General features: G+C 41.6%; 1 protein-coding gene across 1 annotated transcript in view; it reads right to left on the bottom strand.

The window, feature by feature from the left end:
• The window catches only part of LRP3 (LDL receptor related protein 3), a 33,687-nt gene that overhangs the window by 12,802 nt on the left and 2,373 nt on the right, over window positions 1-18,512 (bottom strand). The window contains exons 2-3 of the mRNA XM_026652892.2: window positions 14,775-14,822; window positions 1,771-1,909 (exon numbers count right to left, since the gene is read on the bottom strand). Of these exons, the coding sequence (XP_026508677.1) occupies window positions 1,771-1,909; window positions 14,775-14,822 (187 nt within the window). The remainder of the gene's footprint in view (window positions 1-1,770; window positions 1,910-14,774; window positions 14,823-18,512) is intronic.

Here is an 18,512-nt window from a genome sequence, read left to right as displayed (position 1 = left end):
GAATGTTAATTTAATGGAGTAGTGATGACATGTTGAACCATCAGTTACATACTGTATGACTTTGTGACATAATTACAGAAAAGGCCCCTTTTCTTTGTTTTGTTGTGAGAATCTTAAACATCTCTGTGAGCCTAATTTTCAAATGGGCTTTAGAAAATGAAGCTATACAATTGGTGATCGTGCCTGCATTCATATCACTTATTGCATAATAATCACTTTTTGCACTAATGTGTATTTCTGTACGCAAATGGGAGGTGGGAAAGCATGCAAATAGGTTGCTGGCAAATTCTGTGGGACTATTTTAAAAGTCTTGTTTGAAAAACTGGCCTTCTGTTTTTATACCCAGTGCTTAAAGTGTGTGTCTGTATTTATAACGTGGGGGGGAGGGGAGGAGATGGAGCGCTTGCAAGGGGTTGCAGACCAGGCAAAAAATAAATATATAAATAAAAATAAAATTGAGCCAAGCAACTCACTTTAAACACCGACTTACCAAAGCTGCTGCTCCCAGATTATGATTGACCCCCTCTGATTTCTTTCAGAGCATGTTAAGTACTATTTATGCTTTAGTCACTGCTTGGTAAAGGAGTCCATTTCCCACTACCATATACCAATACCATTTAAAAAACATTATTGCTAACAATGTGGATGCTAGCCTGGCCATCTGCAAGGGGTTATTAACCAGCCCTCTGAGTAAACACGAAAATTGTGGATACCATGTTCAGTTCTGCCATCTGTGGATTTTTCTCCTTATGTGACTACTGAGAATGGCCTTAGATCAGACATGAGCCAGAATAACAACCTGAAATCCAAAGTCTCCCAACTATGAATGTCAGATGGGAAGTAGTTTTGTAGCCTAATCCCCAGATCTAAACCACCCCTCTACAGTAATCCAAAACTGGGAGCTGTCCAGTTTCCTTAGAATGGATCATATCATAAGATTTCTGACAACTCAAGCAGATCTCTCACAGGAAAAACTCAAGATTTTGCTGTCTTCAGACCTGAGTCCTAACGTTCGTTCAACCTTAAACTCAAACCCTAGCCTAATCCAAGTCTCATGTCCCCATTCCCATTAAAATGTAAAGAAAGGGGCAAAATGATTGTTCAGCTGATGTGACCAAACTAGTCTCCCTGTGCCTTAGCTCCCCACCTACCAAAAGGGAATCACAGTACTTCCCTACCTCACAGCAGTATTGTAAGGATAAGTGCATTAAAAAAAATTGTGAGGGACTCAGGCTTGGTCTACACTAAACCCCCAAATCGAACTAAGGTACGCAACTTCAGCTACGTGAATAACGTAGCTGAAGGTCGAAGTACCTTAGTTCGAACTTACCTCGGTCCACACGCGGCAGGCAGGCTCCCTCGTCGACTCCGCGGTACTCCTCTCGTCTAGCTGGAGTACCGCAGTCGACGGCGAGCACTTCCTGGTTCGACTTATCGCGTCCAGACAAGACGGGATAAGTCGAACCCAGAACTTCGATTGCCAGCCGCCGAACTAGCGGCTGGGTGTAGACATAGCCCCACTACTGTAGTATCTGAGGGTATCTCACTACCTAAGATACCTAAATAGACTACATGATATCTTTTAAATGAGAGGATCCTCCTGACTTGCAATTATATTTCACCAAGCATCAACCACAAATTTCTTAGCACAAAGGCTCTATAGTTTTTACAGTTCTTTTAGACACAACTTCATATTAACATATTGCACAGGCTCTTATGCTTCATTCAGCAAAGCAATCTGTTATCTCAACAGAACACTACAAATCATACCTAATTGTTATCATATCTCCATGATCTCCTTGGATGTACCAGCTGCAGTTTATGGCTGGAGGATAGTTTAGTGGCCAGGAAGGACTATAGATGACTCCACGTCTCTCTGTGTGCTGTTCCAGTTTTCCACTGCAAGCAGCTGTCAACCAAGAAAAAAAGCCCTTTTGTTAAAGGTTTAAGCTAATCAAAAATACACATTAGCTACAATAACTTTCCTCAATTTCTAATGATTACAGATAACTTAACAGTCAATAATTGTATCCTTTTATTGCTCTCTCTCCCCTACCCTGATCTTTATCACCTGGTTTTCTGCAGACACTTCACAAAAAAGGATCAACAGCCCTGCATGAATCTGCCAAAAAAGATACGATCAATAATCCTGCATGGATCTGCCAAGAGGATACAATGATGCAGAAAACTGTCTTACTTACTTACCAGCTTCCCAGAGACTGGGTATGCCACTCAGCAATTGGAGGAGATCCATATTCAACATGTTCAATATTTAGAACCTTTCTTTTCAAAGGTAAGTTCCTGGAAAATTGTTTATTCTCCTAACCAAATCACAAGCCTCAAGAGTTTTAATTTTTAGACAGAGAGTTCTCAGATACAGGAAAGAAGTGAAAGAGACAAAATTAGATCCTGATTTCAAATACTCCCAAAGTTTGGGGGTGTTCAGAGCTGATGCATTGGTTCAAGCACATCTCTGCTTTAAACCATCTGCTCAGACAGACCACTCATTTTCTGGGAATATCATCAGTGGAATTTTTTCTGTTCCTTGAATGGTTATGCAGGATAACGTACTACAGCTGGCTGCCTGGTTTTCTTTCTTTACACTTACTCAGTACAGATACTGATAGTGCAGGTCTGCAGTACAAACCTATGCTTTTGTACAGTCCAGGCCTGATTTTAATGTCACTTACTGTATTCTAATTTTATACAAGTGTGATTCCACTGAAGATTCTCCTAATTTATCCTGAGTAACGGAAACTGCCAGGGACTGAACACCTTTGAAAATGTGGCAGTTTTAGTTAGGTGCCCAAATGGAAGCCAAGCTCTTATGAAAATGTTTTAGTCATGCTTCAGGTATATGGTTTTATTTCACTCCATTTGCACAACTGAGCAACACTGGTCCATTGCATATTCTAATTTTCATTCAATAGCACAATGTTTGGGTTCAGAACTCGACATGGTTTGTTAATTTAACAAGGCATACATGTTTTTGTAAATTTCTTGAATATTTTATCCCTATATTGAAAAAGCAACAGAAGGAGACATACATAAATGAGAAAATGGGTGAGAATACCTAACTTGGGGTTAGGTTTGGTTGTTTTCTAAAGTAGGGCAGGGGAAGGCTAATTTGGTGGTTAACCCACTGCAGCAGGAATCAAGAGTCCTGGGCTCTATTCCTGAGTCTGCCTCAGACTTCCTGTATGCAGGAACATAGGTAGAGGGGTGCAGGGGAAGCAGCCGCTTCCCCTCAGCACATGTTTCAAAAGCAGCGCCTGCCGGGTCGGTGCCGGGCTCCTGCAGGCAACGGGGGGGCAGCACGGCCGGAGGAGCCAGGGGGGGGGGGGGCGGGCGTGGCCGGAGGAGCGAAGGGGCCGGCTCCTCAGCCATCGCGCCCCACGCTCAGCGTGGCCCCAACATCGCCGTGGCCACCTCCTGCGGCGGCTCAGGGCTCGGCGGCCGAGCACTCCCCGCCCCTGGATGCGGCAGCAGCAGCATCTCCCGGCAGCAGCTTGCGCCCACCAGCCCCACCACACCGTAGGTTAGACCCGGGCCGAGGGAAGCAGGAAGCTGCCGGAGAGAGGGGGGGGGATCTGCCCGCCCGCCAGCTGCTGCCCGCCCCACTGCTCCGCTCCCCCCAGCCCCTGGGAGAAGCAAGCAGCGCCCGCCCGCCACCCCTTCCCCATGCCCGCAGCCTCCAGCCTGGCCTCAGGGCAGGGGGGCAGCCCGCACCGCCTGGAGCTTCCCATGAGCCTCTCCCCTCCCCCTCCCACGGCGGCCACCCGGCGCGGTGTCATGGCTTCCTCCGAGTCCGAGGTTGCTCGGCAGCTGGTGAGTCCCGCCCGGGGGCGCGTGAAACTTTCTCGCCTCTTCTCCTCCCTCTTCTCCAACCGCACCCTAAAAACTTCCTTGGCCGCGCCATGCCCGGCCCCCGCCCCCCGGACCGAGCCCCTCCGAGGGAGGGTGCAGCATGGCCGCAGCGTGGCCGGAGGAGCCAAGGGGGGGGGGGACGCGGTGCGGCCGGAGGAGGAGCCAAGGGGGGCGCGGCCAGAGGAGGAGCCATGGGGGGGGGCGCCTTTTTTATGTTTGCTCCCCCTGCACTTAGAACCTGCCTACACCACTGCCTGTAGGACCTTGGGCAAGTCACTCCAGACTCAATCCTATCAGGTGTGTAGCACCCTTAATTCTCATGACTTCAAGAGGAGGTAAGAGTGACTGACAGCTCAAAGAACACCCTTTCATACCTGATTTTCAAATAATTAGGCACAGATGAAAGTTGAAAACACAAATGCATTTGCAACATGGCCAACCATACATTTAAATGGCCATTTTCACATACAAATACCTATTTGCATACAGTCACAGTTAGTGTGCATGCAAATTTGGCATGCAGTTACAAGAAGATTTATGTCCTTAACTTTTAGAAAATCAAGTTCTCAATCACTCCACTTCGGTTTTCTCTTCCGTAAAAATATATGATAATACTTACCTTCTCCAAAGGATGCTATGAGATTTAAATGGCTACGGGCCCCTATTCAGCAATCTTTACCCCACAAAACTCCTGGGGAATCCTGAGCAAGGACTACTGATGTCAATGAGAAGTTTCTGGAGAGAGGTGCAGGAGTAGGAATGATAAATATAGCCCAGTGTTTTCAAAGCACTTTCAGATACTCATATAGAGGACATTATGGGAGTGCCAATTATTAAATTAGGGACCGCAAATATGTCTAATTTGCAAATATCCAATTCAATGGCAGAGGAAAGTGAAATGTTCCAAGAACAAATGGCCAAAGTTTTTCTGATGAGAAAATATACTCAGTATAGTATGAGAGGGAAACTATGTGAAATGTAATACCTAGGGCTGGTCTACACTGGGGGGGGGGGGGGGAAATCAATCCAAGAAACTCAACTTCAGGTATGTGAATAGCGTAGCTGAAGTCGAAGTATCTTGGATCGAATTACCTGGAGTCCACACGGCGCGGGATCAACGGCCGCGGCTCCCCCGTCGACTGTGCTACCGCCGCTCGCTCTGGTGGAGTTCCGGAGTTGACGGTGAGCGCGTTTGGGGATCAATATATCGCATCTTAACGAGACGCTATATATCGATCCCGGATAAATCGATTGCTACCCGCCGATACGGCGGGTAGTGAAGACGTACCCTTAGTCTGAACATTCTCTTTTAGCTCTGAAAATATTTCTAAATCTATTCTCAAATCAAGAATAAGCATTTTATGATTTGCTCTTAACAGCAAAATACTTTACCTTTTGATGGGAGCCTAATTTCTCATAGCCTAGAAGTTTACAAGGAGAAAAAGGATGCCCCAAATCTTGGATTTCCTTGTGTATATGTACATTCAAAGCATACCATCAACCTGCTGTAAATCATGGGCTAACAGGTTATTACTGGAAATCCACCACCACAAAAAAGTTACTTTTAAATTAATACACTACAGTTTAATACGCAGTAAGCACTATGTATTGTACTTTAAGTGTAGACCACATGAATATAAAAACCATTAGGCAGATAGCTTACCTGAGGCATAGGATATAAAAACTTTACTGTCAACTTGTAAACAGCAAACACACCAAGACATCTAGCTTACATTAATAGTTTTCAATTATACATTTTTGCAACATAAAAATTCCATAATGAATTTTATAACAAGAAAATGTTGGCTGCTCATATTTCTAAAAATAAAGCGGTCCCAAAGTGCCCTCCCAGTGAGACTGCTCTTAGGCAGAAATTGAGAAGTGGATGCAACTGTAATGAAAATAAGATCCACAGGATTTTCCCACCATAGCTCTCAAGTTCTCTCATTACACATACTGCTACAGACTGTACTTAGAATTTTAAATGTGTTCCTCCTCCACAATCATCATTGTATAAATGCATCATGGGCAGAACTAAAACCATATGGGGTGAGCCTGCAAAGATCAGATCTCCTAACTGCTGCAACTAAAACTTTATAAATATTAGGTCCTTTTGAAAAAGGCTTTTCAGCACACTGAGCAGGGAACCAAAACCACTGGTTATATATTATTGTCCTAAGGCTTCCACCAACAGCAATACAAATATTCCTATCATCCTTACACTAATTATTATACACTGGGTTTTGTATTAACACCTGTTGTTGATACTGTATGCATTACGACTATGGAACAATAGGATACAGAGATCTTAGCCATGCAAAATTATTTCAATCCTGATTTTGAAAGAGTCACACAGACACACTGGTGACTCTGAGTGACTGATGTCACAATGCTCACCAGTTAATTAGTATTTTTAAGATCAAGTAAAAACTGCATTTTCAAGAATATTCAGTTTTCATAATTTTCAGATGGAGCAGTATCTAGAGTGATCATACTAGAGTGACCCTGCGTAACAGATGCTTCGAACAGTTAAAACTTTTTCGACATTAGAAAGTACATGCAGTGGATTTGATGCAGACTGAGATTTTAGTTTTTCAGGTGTGCTTTTCTAGTTAATTCTGCATCACTGCTATCAGCAACACCCTAAAAGAACTATATACAATGCTAACTAAATAACTCATTTGAAAATGTATGTGGGCAGAAATGGATATAAAAGAAACAAAGCTTTGCCAATTCAAGCAATTTATCTGATAACATCCACTGGTGCTAGTTATCTTATAATGGCTTCCTTCCTCTTAGGCCTGGTCTACACTTACCCCCCAATTCGAACTAAGGTACGCAACTTCAGCTACGTGAATAACGTAGCTGAAGTCGAAGTACCTTAGTTCGAACTTACCTCGGTCCACACGCGGCAGGCAGGCTCCCCCGTCGACGCCGCGGTACTCCTCTCGTATAGCTGGAGTACTGCAGTCGACGGCGATCACTTCCTGGTTCGACTTATCGCGTCCAGACAAGACGCGATAAGTCGAACCCAGAACTTCGATTCCCAGCCGCCGAACTAGCGGCTGGGTGTAGACATACCCTAACAGAGCAAGAACACGCCGTCTGGGCTTTATTGCTCTTATTGAAATTCCTAATCTAAACGGACAACAGTTTAATATCAAAGTTATCCTTTTGTTGTTTCCTATTAAAATAAAAAATATTTGTGTGTCACAGACAGTTAGAGAACCACTGACACATTAAGGCAAACTGAAAAAGTACTATTATGTTTACCCAACTCTCATTTGACTGGCATGTGCTTTTGATGTACCTCATTTCCCATCAGTGCTCATTACCGTGTCTCCTTCCTAGTCAGTTGCCTCCTCCTCTTTCTTTCCTATCCACTATGCATTGGCTCTGCTGCGAAATAGTAGGGAGCTATTTATACATGGTGAGCTGTTCATGGTCTGCTTTCCAAGCTGCTGTTCTTTCACCTTTTATAAAGAGTGTTTTAGAAAATAAATAATAAATATATTTTAAAATCTCCGTACCTTTTTACTAAAAGCCTCTGTTTGTTGGTAACAAAACAGAAAACAAGTCATCTCAGTCACATCAAATGTTTTTAAGTTTGCGTTCAGTTCAAAACTAAGTTCACGGTGCTTTCTCAGTTAGAGTGATAACCTAAAAGGGCGCCACTGGGGAGTTAAGGGCAGGCAGAGCGAGAGGGAGAGTGATATCAATGTAAAGAGAAAAGGGGCTCCACAGCACAGTAGTAGAATAAGCCACCTCATATGCCACTTGTTCAGTTACATAATTATAACACCATGATTTGGAAGGGATTGTGATGTCAATACATTTAGACCCAATCACGCAGTCCATACAAAGACAAAACATCCACTGATGATAACAGATGTTTAAGTATTACATGAATGGACTCTAATTCAGGAACAGATTGATGGAGACACAGTGATTATTAATGAGTATATTTGCAGGGCTTGTTACAAAGATAACTGAAGTCAAAACATAGCATCTAAAGTCTGGATACAGTACTATGGTTTTTAAAGTTTACTTTAGTGTGACAGTGTTACTATTTCTTAAGGGAAAATAAGTAAAAGCATTTTCAAATTATGAAAACATCTAAGTGAAAAGGGAAAGCTCTAAGGAGAAAGAAAGAAATTCTGGACAACTCTGCAGGTCTTATAAGTAACATTACTGGTAGCTGTTTCAAACTACTGTTCAATAGCTGTTTTTCTTCAAGCTTTTAGGTAAATTCTGAAGAGTCAGAACAGAGTTTATTAAAAGCCAAGTACAGCCTACATTTCCTGCCTTTAAGATTAGCCAACCAGAACAGTACATCACAAGAGAATGGTAAGCCCTAGATAACAGTACATTATTTTCAGAAATGCTGTATTTAAAAACAAAATCAATATTTAGGACAATACTTAATCTTTTATGTTTTTATATCTTTTTAAAATACTGTATACAAATTCTTTACGCAAGTCTTGCCATGAGAGATCTGGGCTCAGAGAGCTTCTCTCAAACAGAAATGCATCTTAATAACGCCCTCTGTATGGAATATTGAATCAAATCCCTAGTGGATTCTTATTACTGATCAAATGGAATGTAAACAGACACAAGGTCTGCTGGCCAGATGAACTGCGTCACAGAGTGCTTTCCTTGGTACCAAATGTCCATGAGGAAGCTTCCAATGCATAGTACCATGTGCCTATCAATTTCTCCCTTGTGTTTGTGATAGCCATTATACATAGAGGAATCAATTCACCCACGTTCTCAGAAATAAGACACAAACCCTGGGTCAGCAAAAGCAACTGAACCAGAAGAGAGATTCAACAAAATGGGAAGGCAGGAGTGTTTGCAAAACTGATTTACATTGAGGGTTCAGCCATGGAAGGGCAGTTTTAACATAAAACTAGCAGAGAATGAATCCTCAAATGCTCTGTGAACTTGGCCATGCCCCTCCCTTGTTATGACCCTTCCACACCATGAGCATAAATTTTAGAGCTGCACTGGCCTACTCTCCCCTCCCTACAAAACCCAGGCACAGAAGAAGTTGCATGTGACTTACTCCACTACAATGCCCCTCTAGATTCACTTTCCACCATTCCTGTTGCACTGCCAGAAGACAGAGTAACCCAAGGCAGAACCAAGCCCAAAAACTTTAAGAGCTACAGTATCTCAGCATTCTTCCTGAAACAAAACCCATCTACCTCTGCCAACTTCTAACCAGAAACACCATTTTTAAAATGGCAATGCCAAGACCTCTTGAATTAAACTAAATCAACAAGAAGCAGTACAATTCTGAACAGAGTAATCTGTGACCTCACATACAATACAGAGTAATGAATACAGGGCAAAAGCTAAAGAATCATTCAGACAGAATACTGACTAGAGTTCAATTTTGTTCCAAAAATATTTAAAAATAGTTTTGCAAACCACCCACATTTCCGCTGGTGTGTAAACTAATCCACAAGATCAACTACCTTCTCCCATTGCAACTGCACTCCCAAGCCCCAGTTCTGTTTGGAAAGCAACAGATTGTGCAATAACTAGCTGACCATGTTATCTTATGGTTACTTCATCCTCCCTCCTTCTCTTTTCCTCCTATTGTTTGTCACACTCACTTATTATGTCTTATTTAAATTTTGATTATAAGGTCTTTGAGCTGGGATTATGCGTATCTATGTGTTTGAATAGGGTCTCCCACAATGGGGCCCTGACCCTTATTAGGACTCAGTATTACTCATAATAATACATATAAGTAATAATATTGCTACTGACTAGAAAATTATACCAATAATGAGAACTTATTATTTGCATCTCAAGCATAAAACAACAAAGCTGAAAATACCTAACTGGACTCTGTGGCTCGTGACTAAACTTCTGAACACAAGTGGCCTCATAATTTTTCTCAGGCCCAGTAATATCTAAATACTTAGCTCTTACATCACCTGTTAAATCTCCAATGAGCTGAATAAGTCTGAAAGTCATGGGGGAGAGAGAGTTTATAACTGTGACAAGCTAGTCGCTATCCCTCAGGAGAACGGGACCGAGGTTCATATTGCAGACTGGGCAGCTGGAGCTCTGAGGCTGCTGGCTCCTTCAGGATGAGACTGTCTTTCTATGGAGTGCTGTTATGACCTGCCCAGCTGTGCTGCATCTTCACAGTTGCAGTTTCCATTTTGGTTCCACACAGTGACCAAGAGGCTCTCTACCCTCAAAGCACCTCATGATCAGAATGCGGGGAAAATGTTTCACCCACATAAACTCCTATTCTCTTTGGTCTCAGTTAGGTTGCTCCAGTCATATTCACTTCCCATTAAGCCTCCCTGTTCCCAAAGAGATTCAGGCAATTGCTCAGGAGGCCAGGAGAAAGTATCATAAATCTGGAGTCTTCCATGGAAATTAAGAGACATAGATCTAGTTCAAGAAGTCTGAAGGCACAAGTGAAACATTCAAGTATACAGCTGCCCAGATTCCTGACCAACCAGGCAAGGTATACAGGATTTAACTTATCAACTAGCTGTGATGCTGGTCAGACACATATCCATCTTGCACAAAATGGCAGGAATAAAGGGGCAGAATTAAGGTTGCTTAGGGGTCCCCCACTTAGCATTTCTAGATCTTCCTGTATTGGAGTAAGGATAAAGAGTGTATATAAACACTAGGGCTGTCAAGCGATTAAAAAAATTAATCGCAATTAATTGCGCACTTAAAATTAATTGTGCTTAATCGCATGATTAATCGCAACGTTAAACAATAATAGAATACCATTTATATAAATATTTTTGGATGTTTTCTACATTTTCAAATATATTGATTTCAATTACAACACAGAATACAAAGTATACAGTGCTCATTTTATATTTATTTTTATTATAAATATCTGCACTGTAAAAATAAAAGAAATAGTATTTTTCAGGTTTCAGAGTGGTAGCCGTGTTAGTCTGTATCAGCAAAAACAACGAGGAGTCTTTGTGGCACCTTAGAGACTAACAAATTTATTTGGACATAAACGTTTGTGGGCTAGAACCCACTTCATCAGATGTATGAAGTAAAAGATACAGGAGCAGGTATAAATACATGAAAAGATGGGAGTTGCCTTACCAAGTGTGAGGTCAGTCTAACGAGACAATTCAATTGACAGCAGGATACCAAGGGAGGAAAAATAACTTTTGTAGTGGTAATGAGAGTGGCCCATTTCAAACAGTTGACAAGAAGGTGTGAGTAACAGTAGGGGGAAATTAGGTTTAGGTTTTGTTATGACCTAACCACTCCCAGTCTTTATTCAGGCCTAATTTGATGGTGTCCAGTTTGCAAATTAATTCCAGTTCTGCAGTTTCACATTGGAGTCTGTTTTTGAAGTTTTTTTCTTGAAGAATTGCCACTTTTAGGTCTGTTATTGAGTGACCAGGGAGACTGAAGTGTTCTCCTACTTGTTTTTGAATGTTATAATTCCTGATGTCAGATTTCAACAATTTCCACTCCACCATCAACATCAGCCTGGATCAGTCCACACAAGAGGTCCACTTCCTAGACACTACAGTGCTTATAAGCGATGGTCACATAAACACCACCCTATACCAGAAACCTACTGACCGCTATACTTACCTACATGCCTCCAGCTTTCATCCAGACCACATCACACAATCCATTGTCTACAGCCAAGCTCTAAGATACAACTGCATTTGCTCCTATCCCTCAGACAGAGACAAACACCTACAGGATCTCTATCAAGCGTTCTTAAAACTACAAAACCCACCTGGTGAAGTGAAGAAACAGATTGACAGAGCCAGAAGGGTACCCAGAAGTCACCTACTACAAGACAGGCCCAACAAAGAAAGTAACAGAACGCCACTAGCCATCACCCACAGCCCCCCAGCTAAAACCTCTCCAGTGCATCATCAAGGATCTACAACCTATCCTGAAGGACGATCCCTCACTCTCACAGACCTTGGGAGACAGGCCAGTCCTTGCTTACAGACAGCCTCCCAACCTGAAGCAAATACTCACCAGCAACTATACACCACACAACAAAAACACCAACCCAGGAACCAAACGCTGCAACAAAAACCGGTTCCAACTCTGTCCACATATCTATTCAAAGGACACCATCACAGGACCTAACCACATCAGCCACACCATCAGGGGCTCATTCACCTGCACATCTACCAATGTGATATATGCCATCATATGCCAGCAATGCCCCCCTGCCATGTACATTGGCCAAACCGGACAGTCTCTATGCAAAAGAATAAACGGACACAAATCTGACATCAGGAATTATAACATTAAAAAAAACAGTTGGAGAACACTTCAATCTCCCTGGTCACTCAATAACAGACCTAAAAGTGGCAATTCTTCAACAAAAAACTTCAAAAACAGACTCCAACGTGAAACTGCAGAACTGGAATTAATTTGCAAACTGGACACCATCAAATTAGGCTTGAATAAAGACTGGGAGTGGTTAGGTCATTACAAAACCTAAACCTAATTTTCCCCTACTGTTACTCACACCTTCTTGTCAAGTGTTTGAAATGGGCCACTCTCATTACCACTACAAAAATTATTTTTCCTCCCTTGGTAGCCTGCTGTTAATTGAATTGTCTCGTTAGACTGACCTCACACTTGTTAAGGCAACTCCCATCTTTTCATGTATTTATACCTGCTCTGGTATTTTCCACTCCATGCATCTGATGAAGTGGGTTCTAGCCCACGAAAGCTTATGTCCAAATAAATTTGTTAGTCTCTAATGTGCCACAAGGACTCCTCATAGTATTTTTCAGTTCACTTAATACAAGTACTGTAGTGCACTCTCTTTATGATGAAAGTTGAACTTACAAATGTAGAGTTATGTACAAAAATAACTGCACTCAAAAATAAAACAAATGTAAAACTTTAGAGCCTACAAGTCCAATCAGTCCTACTTCTTGTTCAGTCAATCACTCAGACAAAAGTTTGTTTACATGTGCAGGAGACAACGCTGCCTGCTTTTTGTTCACAATGTCACCTGAAAGTGAGAACAGGCGTTCGCATGGCACTGTTGTAGCCAGCATTGCAAGATATTTACATACCAGATGCGCTAAAGATTCATATGTCCCTTTATGCTTCAACCACCATTCCAGAGGACATGCGTCCATGCTGATGATGGGTTCTGCTCAATAACAATCCAAAGCAGTGCAGACCAATGCATGTTTACTTTCATCATCTGAGTCAGATGTCACCAGCAGAAGGCTGATTTTCTTTTTTCGTGGTTCAGGTTCTGTAGTTTCTGCATTGGAGTGTTCCTCTTTTAAGACTTCTGAAAGCATGCTCCACACCTCATCCCTCTCAGATTTTGGAAGGCACTTTAGATTCTTAAACCTTGGGTTGAGTGCTGTAGCTATCTTTAGAAATGTCACATTAGTACTTTCTTTGCATTTTGTCAAATCTGCAGAGAAAAGGTTCTTAAAACGAACAACATGCTGGGTCATTATTTGAGACTGCTATAAAATGAAATATATGGCAGAATCTGGATATAAAACAGAGCAAAAGACATACAATTCTTCCCCAAGGAGTTCAGTCACAAATTTAATTAATGAATTATTTTTTTAACGAGAGTCATCAGAATGGAAGCATGTCCTCTGGAATGGTGGCCAAAGCATGAAGAGGCATATCTGGCACGTAAATACCTTGCAATGCCAGCTACAAAAGTGCCATGCGAATGTCTGTTTTCACTTTCAGGTGACATTGTAAATAAGAAGCGGGCAGCATTATCTCCTGTAAATGTTTTACATTGTTTTGTTTTTGAGTGCAGTTATGTAACAAAAAAAATCTACATTTGTAAGTTGCACTTTCACAATAAAGAGATTGCACTACAGTACTTGTATGAGGTGAATTGAAAAATACTATTTCTTTTATCATTTGTACAGTGCAAATATTTGTAATAAAATAATATAAACTGAGCACTGTACACATGTATTGTGTTGTAATTGAAATCAATATGTTTGAAAATGTATAAAAACATCCAAAATATTTAATAAATTTTCAATTGGTATTCTACTGTTTAACAGTACGATTAAAACTGCAATTAATTGTGATTCATTTTTTTAATCGCGATTAATATTTTTTAGTTAATCTCATGAGTTAACTGCAATTAATCGACAGCCCTAATACACACACATCTGAATTTCATGGCTTCCCATTTTCTACAAAAACATGACACTGTTCAATGCAGTTAGGTTGACTAGATAGCAAGTGTGAAAAATCGGGACGGGGATGGGGTGTAATAGGAGTCCATATTAAAAAAAGCCCCAAATATCGGGACTGTCCCTATAAAATCGGGACATCTGGTCACCCTAAATGCAGTGTTGTTGTAACTGTGTTGGTCCCAGGATAGGAGAGAGACAAGGTGGGTGAGGTAATGTCTTTCACTGAACCAACTTCTCTTGGTGGATCAGTGTTCAGGCTACATACAAGATGGGATACTGGAGTGTTCAACCTTACATTTAGCTTGAACACTCTGGTTACCTTCCCCAGACCTGAAGAAGAGCTCTGTGGAACTCAAAAGCTTGTCCCTTCCACCAACAGAAGTTGGTCCAATAAAATATAGTATCTCAATCTTTTGTCTTCTCACACGCTGTTTAAGAATTTTTTCCCCTGAAAATATTGATGTGTATTTGCGAACATAACCTCAGGCTAAATGTTTTGTCTAGGATAGCAATATTGATTTTGGTGAAATATTGCACTCATATAGAGATTTAAAATTTAAAAACAGAGGAACTTTCTAAAAATCCATTATTAAACTTCTTCTCTGATAAAGTCATCCGGTTTCAGCAACAGCTTTATGTGCAGGGGGGGAAATGGCAACATCATCATCAAAATAAGAAGAAATTCAAATGCTTGGAGGAAATAAGATAAATGTGTCTTACCTAATGAGGTAACAGCACTTTCTATTTTCCCAGTTAAGACGAGATTCACTGCGTAAGATACAAAAAAACAGTATTCATTACAGAGTCCATTGGCTTGAGGTGGCAGTTAATAATTTACTCTTTCTAAGCATTTGCCGTGATACTGCATTCATATGTGCTGCATTCTTCAAACAAGAACTTTGCTTATCCATGGTGAGAGTTCACATAATCTGCTATTCTTCTGCTATCCAGAAAATAGAATGTTAGTTGAATGTCTGTCAACTATGCTATGAAGAGAATCAATTGCCAATCTACTTTAAGTTACTGTTATTGGTAACTGGTTATTTATTGGGGGAGGAGGAAGCGCAATTACACTAAAACATGTATGATAACAGTTGGTCACTTCACCGGTTTCAATGTTGGAAATTAATTATTATGATTATTATTTTTAAGTTTGGCCCCACTATGTAAAGCAAAGTTTATTCCTTATCAACAAATGTCACTCTGCAGAAGAAGCTGCAAAAGCCAACGCACCCAGTTTGACTTATTCAATGCCATTAAACGGAGGGTTTTGTGGGTTTTTTTAAAGAGATGAGTGCTAATCATGAGGGATATGGAGCTACCTGCCACCTCTCATTGCAAATTACTCCCCAAGCAATCTTCATTTTCCAAAGTCTCACTTCATGAGGAAATGTTTCAGAATACAGCATCAGAAAGAGTGATTCACTAGAACAGTCGTTACCAGAAGGTCTCCCACAATGTAGCAAGGGATACAGCAACAGACTGACATGGAAGTAAATGAGGAACCTGCCTCATGAATAAGGGGGTTTCACTAGTCCTGATTACCCTTCTGGACAGTTTTCTATAATCCATGTACAGTGCCCAGATACTGTGGTGACAAGTGCATTAGAAATACTGAAAAATAATTTAGATAGGATCAGAAACAAAAGTGTAAAAACCACACCAAGAAGAGCAGGCCTGATTCCCTTCTCCTCTGACAGTCACTTGGGATGCTGCGCCTAATTATTATTATTATTTGTACTGCAGCAGCACCTAGGGATCCTAGCCATGGAGCAGGGCCACACTGTGCTAGGTGCTATACAAATACAGAATAAAAAGATGGTCCTTGCTCAGAAGAGCTTACAACAGAATTAAAACTAGCATAACAGAAATATTAAGTACCTATCATAGGGGACTGGAAAATCCAGAGAATGGGATATGCCGCTAAGGATATGTCTACACTGCATATAAAAACTTGCGGTTTGTCAGTGTCAGCTGACTCGGGCTACAGGACTGTTTCACTGGAGCTTAGACTTCCGGGCTGGGGCTGCAGCCCAATCCGAGAAGTCTACATTCCAATGAAACAGCCCCACAGCCCAACCCCCAATAAGCCCAAGTCAGTTGGTTTGGGCCAGCTGCAGATGTCTAATTGCACTCTAGACATACCCTTAGTTGCCAGTTCAAATCCAGTTCTGGTTACCACTGAAACTTATTCCAGTATAATAGCAGTTCAGTGCCCTGTGTCAAACAGTAGGGATTTTTGTGGACAGGAATCCACACTAAAAGACCACCGCGGTTGGCACTAATTGGAACACTTTTCTTCCTTGCAATCAAAAGTGCAAAAGCTAAATAGACCCTCACTGACCTCAGCTGATCATTCACCACCTCAAGGGAGAGATCCCTAACAACTGAAGATAGCAAGTGGCCCTAACAGACTACTAATCACACAAAACTGTAATTGTTGAATTGGTGATATTACGAGGAGAAGGTTGGTGGCACAGGGAGTGAAGAACTGAAGCAGTAACATGATCTTCTGTAATTTCTAAATGGCTAAAAAGGATTGCATGTTGTAATAAAATATGTGGGCAGGAGGGCAATTGAGTAACGATGTTTGTGTATTCTGTGTTAGAAATAGAGCTGCAGATTTGTATTAATAAGCATTATTAACACTATCTTCAAACTACTTTAATAGCATCAATTTTATTATGTAATTGACACACAGTAACGTATGTAATGCTGTGTAATTAATTCATTAGTTTCACAGTGTTAGCTTACTCCTGATATGTTGGTAAGTATATCTTAGGGCAATACTCTAATACTGTATTAAAGCTCACTGATGCTCAGCTCCAATACGCCACTCGGTCTGGCTCTTCCCAGCTAGCTCTCGCTCAGACATATTCCTATCTAATCAGATCTGCCAGCGCCATCCACTGATCAGTTCTTCTCCCCACATCACACAACCTTGTTCAGATTTTCCTGGTCTTCCTAGGTCAGAGTACCTCCCTGCTTTTCATGAAATGTGCTCTCTCTCCTAGACATGTTTTCATAAGGGAGCTAGTCTACAAAGCACAGAGAAACTAATAGGCTGGGTTGGGAAAGGAGCAGAGACTTAGTGGCAAGTTGAAGATACGCTGCAACTGAGTGAGCAGTGACTGACTCAATGCCAATTTCAGGAAAAAGCTGACAGACTTAGAGACTTAATTCAGACTACTTAGTGACAGAACAGTAAGTTACCGTACAGAAATCCTGACCCTACCTAATATTCCAGATGCTGATAACAGAGCACTGGCACATAAGTATGTCTGCTACTGGGATATAGACCTAGATTCTCAAAGGTATTAAGGCTTCTAATTTCCACTGAAATCAATGGAAGGTAGGAACCTAAGTACCTTTGAGGTCTGGGCCTATGCCCTTTGAGATCATACCCTTTTAAGACTAGGTGTTTCTGGGAGTTGTAATCTGCAGATAGTGCACACGATGGAGATGGTTCAGCTGACTCAGTATCATGTGACTGCCTGCTGGAGACACTATAAAATGCTCCTAGGTTGGTCTTCAAAGATGGGGATTAAGATAAATTTTTGAAGGAAGGCCCCTGCATAGGACCTAGCAGAAGGCCTAGGTCTCTAGCAAAGGCTACCCAAAAAGAAGGGTGTGTCCTCTACTTTCCCAGCTTGCTGAAAGCTAGAAAGGACTCTGGTGGCTGAGACCAAGAGTTCTGAGTGCTTGTCTTTCATTTCAAATTAAGTCAGCATTGTAAATAGGGCCTTGGACTGAACTTTAGTTTGAGTTTTATTTTACCTTCCCCAGATGGAGAATCAGTCCATGGCTTCCCATGTCCTTTTCCTTCTCACTGACGGGACTATAGCAAGTCAAACTGCCTTCTGTTAGGTCCTAGCAGTGCAAGCTTCCATGCTCCCACAAATGTTAGAGTCCCAGAAGAAAACACACATCTGTACTGGCCCTTAGGTCTCCCCACAACACTGGAATCCTTAAAGGTATGGGTATAGAAGACAAACCGCAATGAAAATAGCACATAGAAAGCTCGGTGGAATCATGGGATGAAACAGGAGAGCTGGGAAAAACAAGGAGTCACAGTTTTCCTAGTCCACAGTAAGTGGATTGTACTGCATTCAGTAAGTTTATTGTATAGTCCATTTTCGTGCTTTAGAGCTTAGTCTTGTGAGGTGCTGAACATCTGCAACTTTCACTGAGCTCTGCCTTTCAGGATGAGGCCTTTGGGTTGGAAAATAGCTCTCGTCAACTTCTGCTTTAACACCAATAAATTTTGTACCTCTGGTACAAAACCAAAAATACCTTCTACAGAAGTCAATTATCATTTAACTTAAAGTTAATCCATAAGTGGTAACCATGGGTATATGTCTACATAGCAGCTGGGAGGTGCGATTCCCAGCTGGAGTGGACATTCATTTGGCAGCTTTGCTCCAGCTACTGCACTAAAAATAGCAGTGTGGCCAGGGC

This window comes from Terrapene carolina, unplaced genomic scaffold (genome assembly GCF_002925995.2).
Source record: "Terrapene carolina triunguis isolate 2854851 unplaced genomic scaffold, T_m_triunguis-2.0 Scaffold130, whole genome shotgun sequence".
Taxonomy (NCBI): domain Eukaryota; kingdom Metazoa; phylum Chordata; order Testudines; family Emydidae; genus Terrapene; species Terrapene triunguis.
The sequence above is the reverse complement of the archived record's forward strand: the minus strand, read 5'-3'. Positions and strand labels throughout refer to the sequence as shown.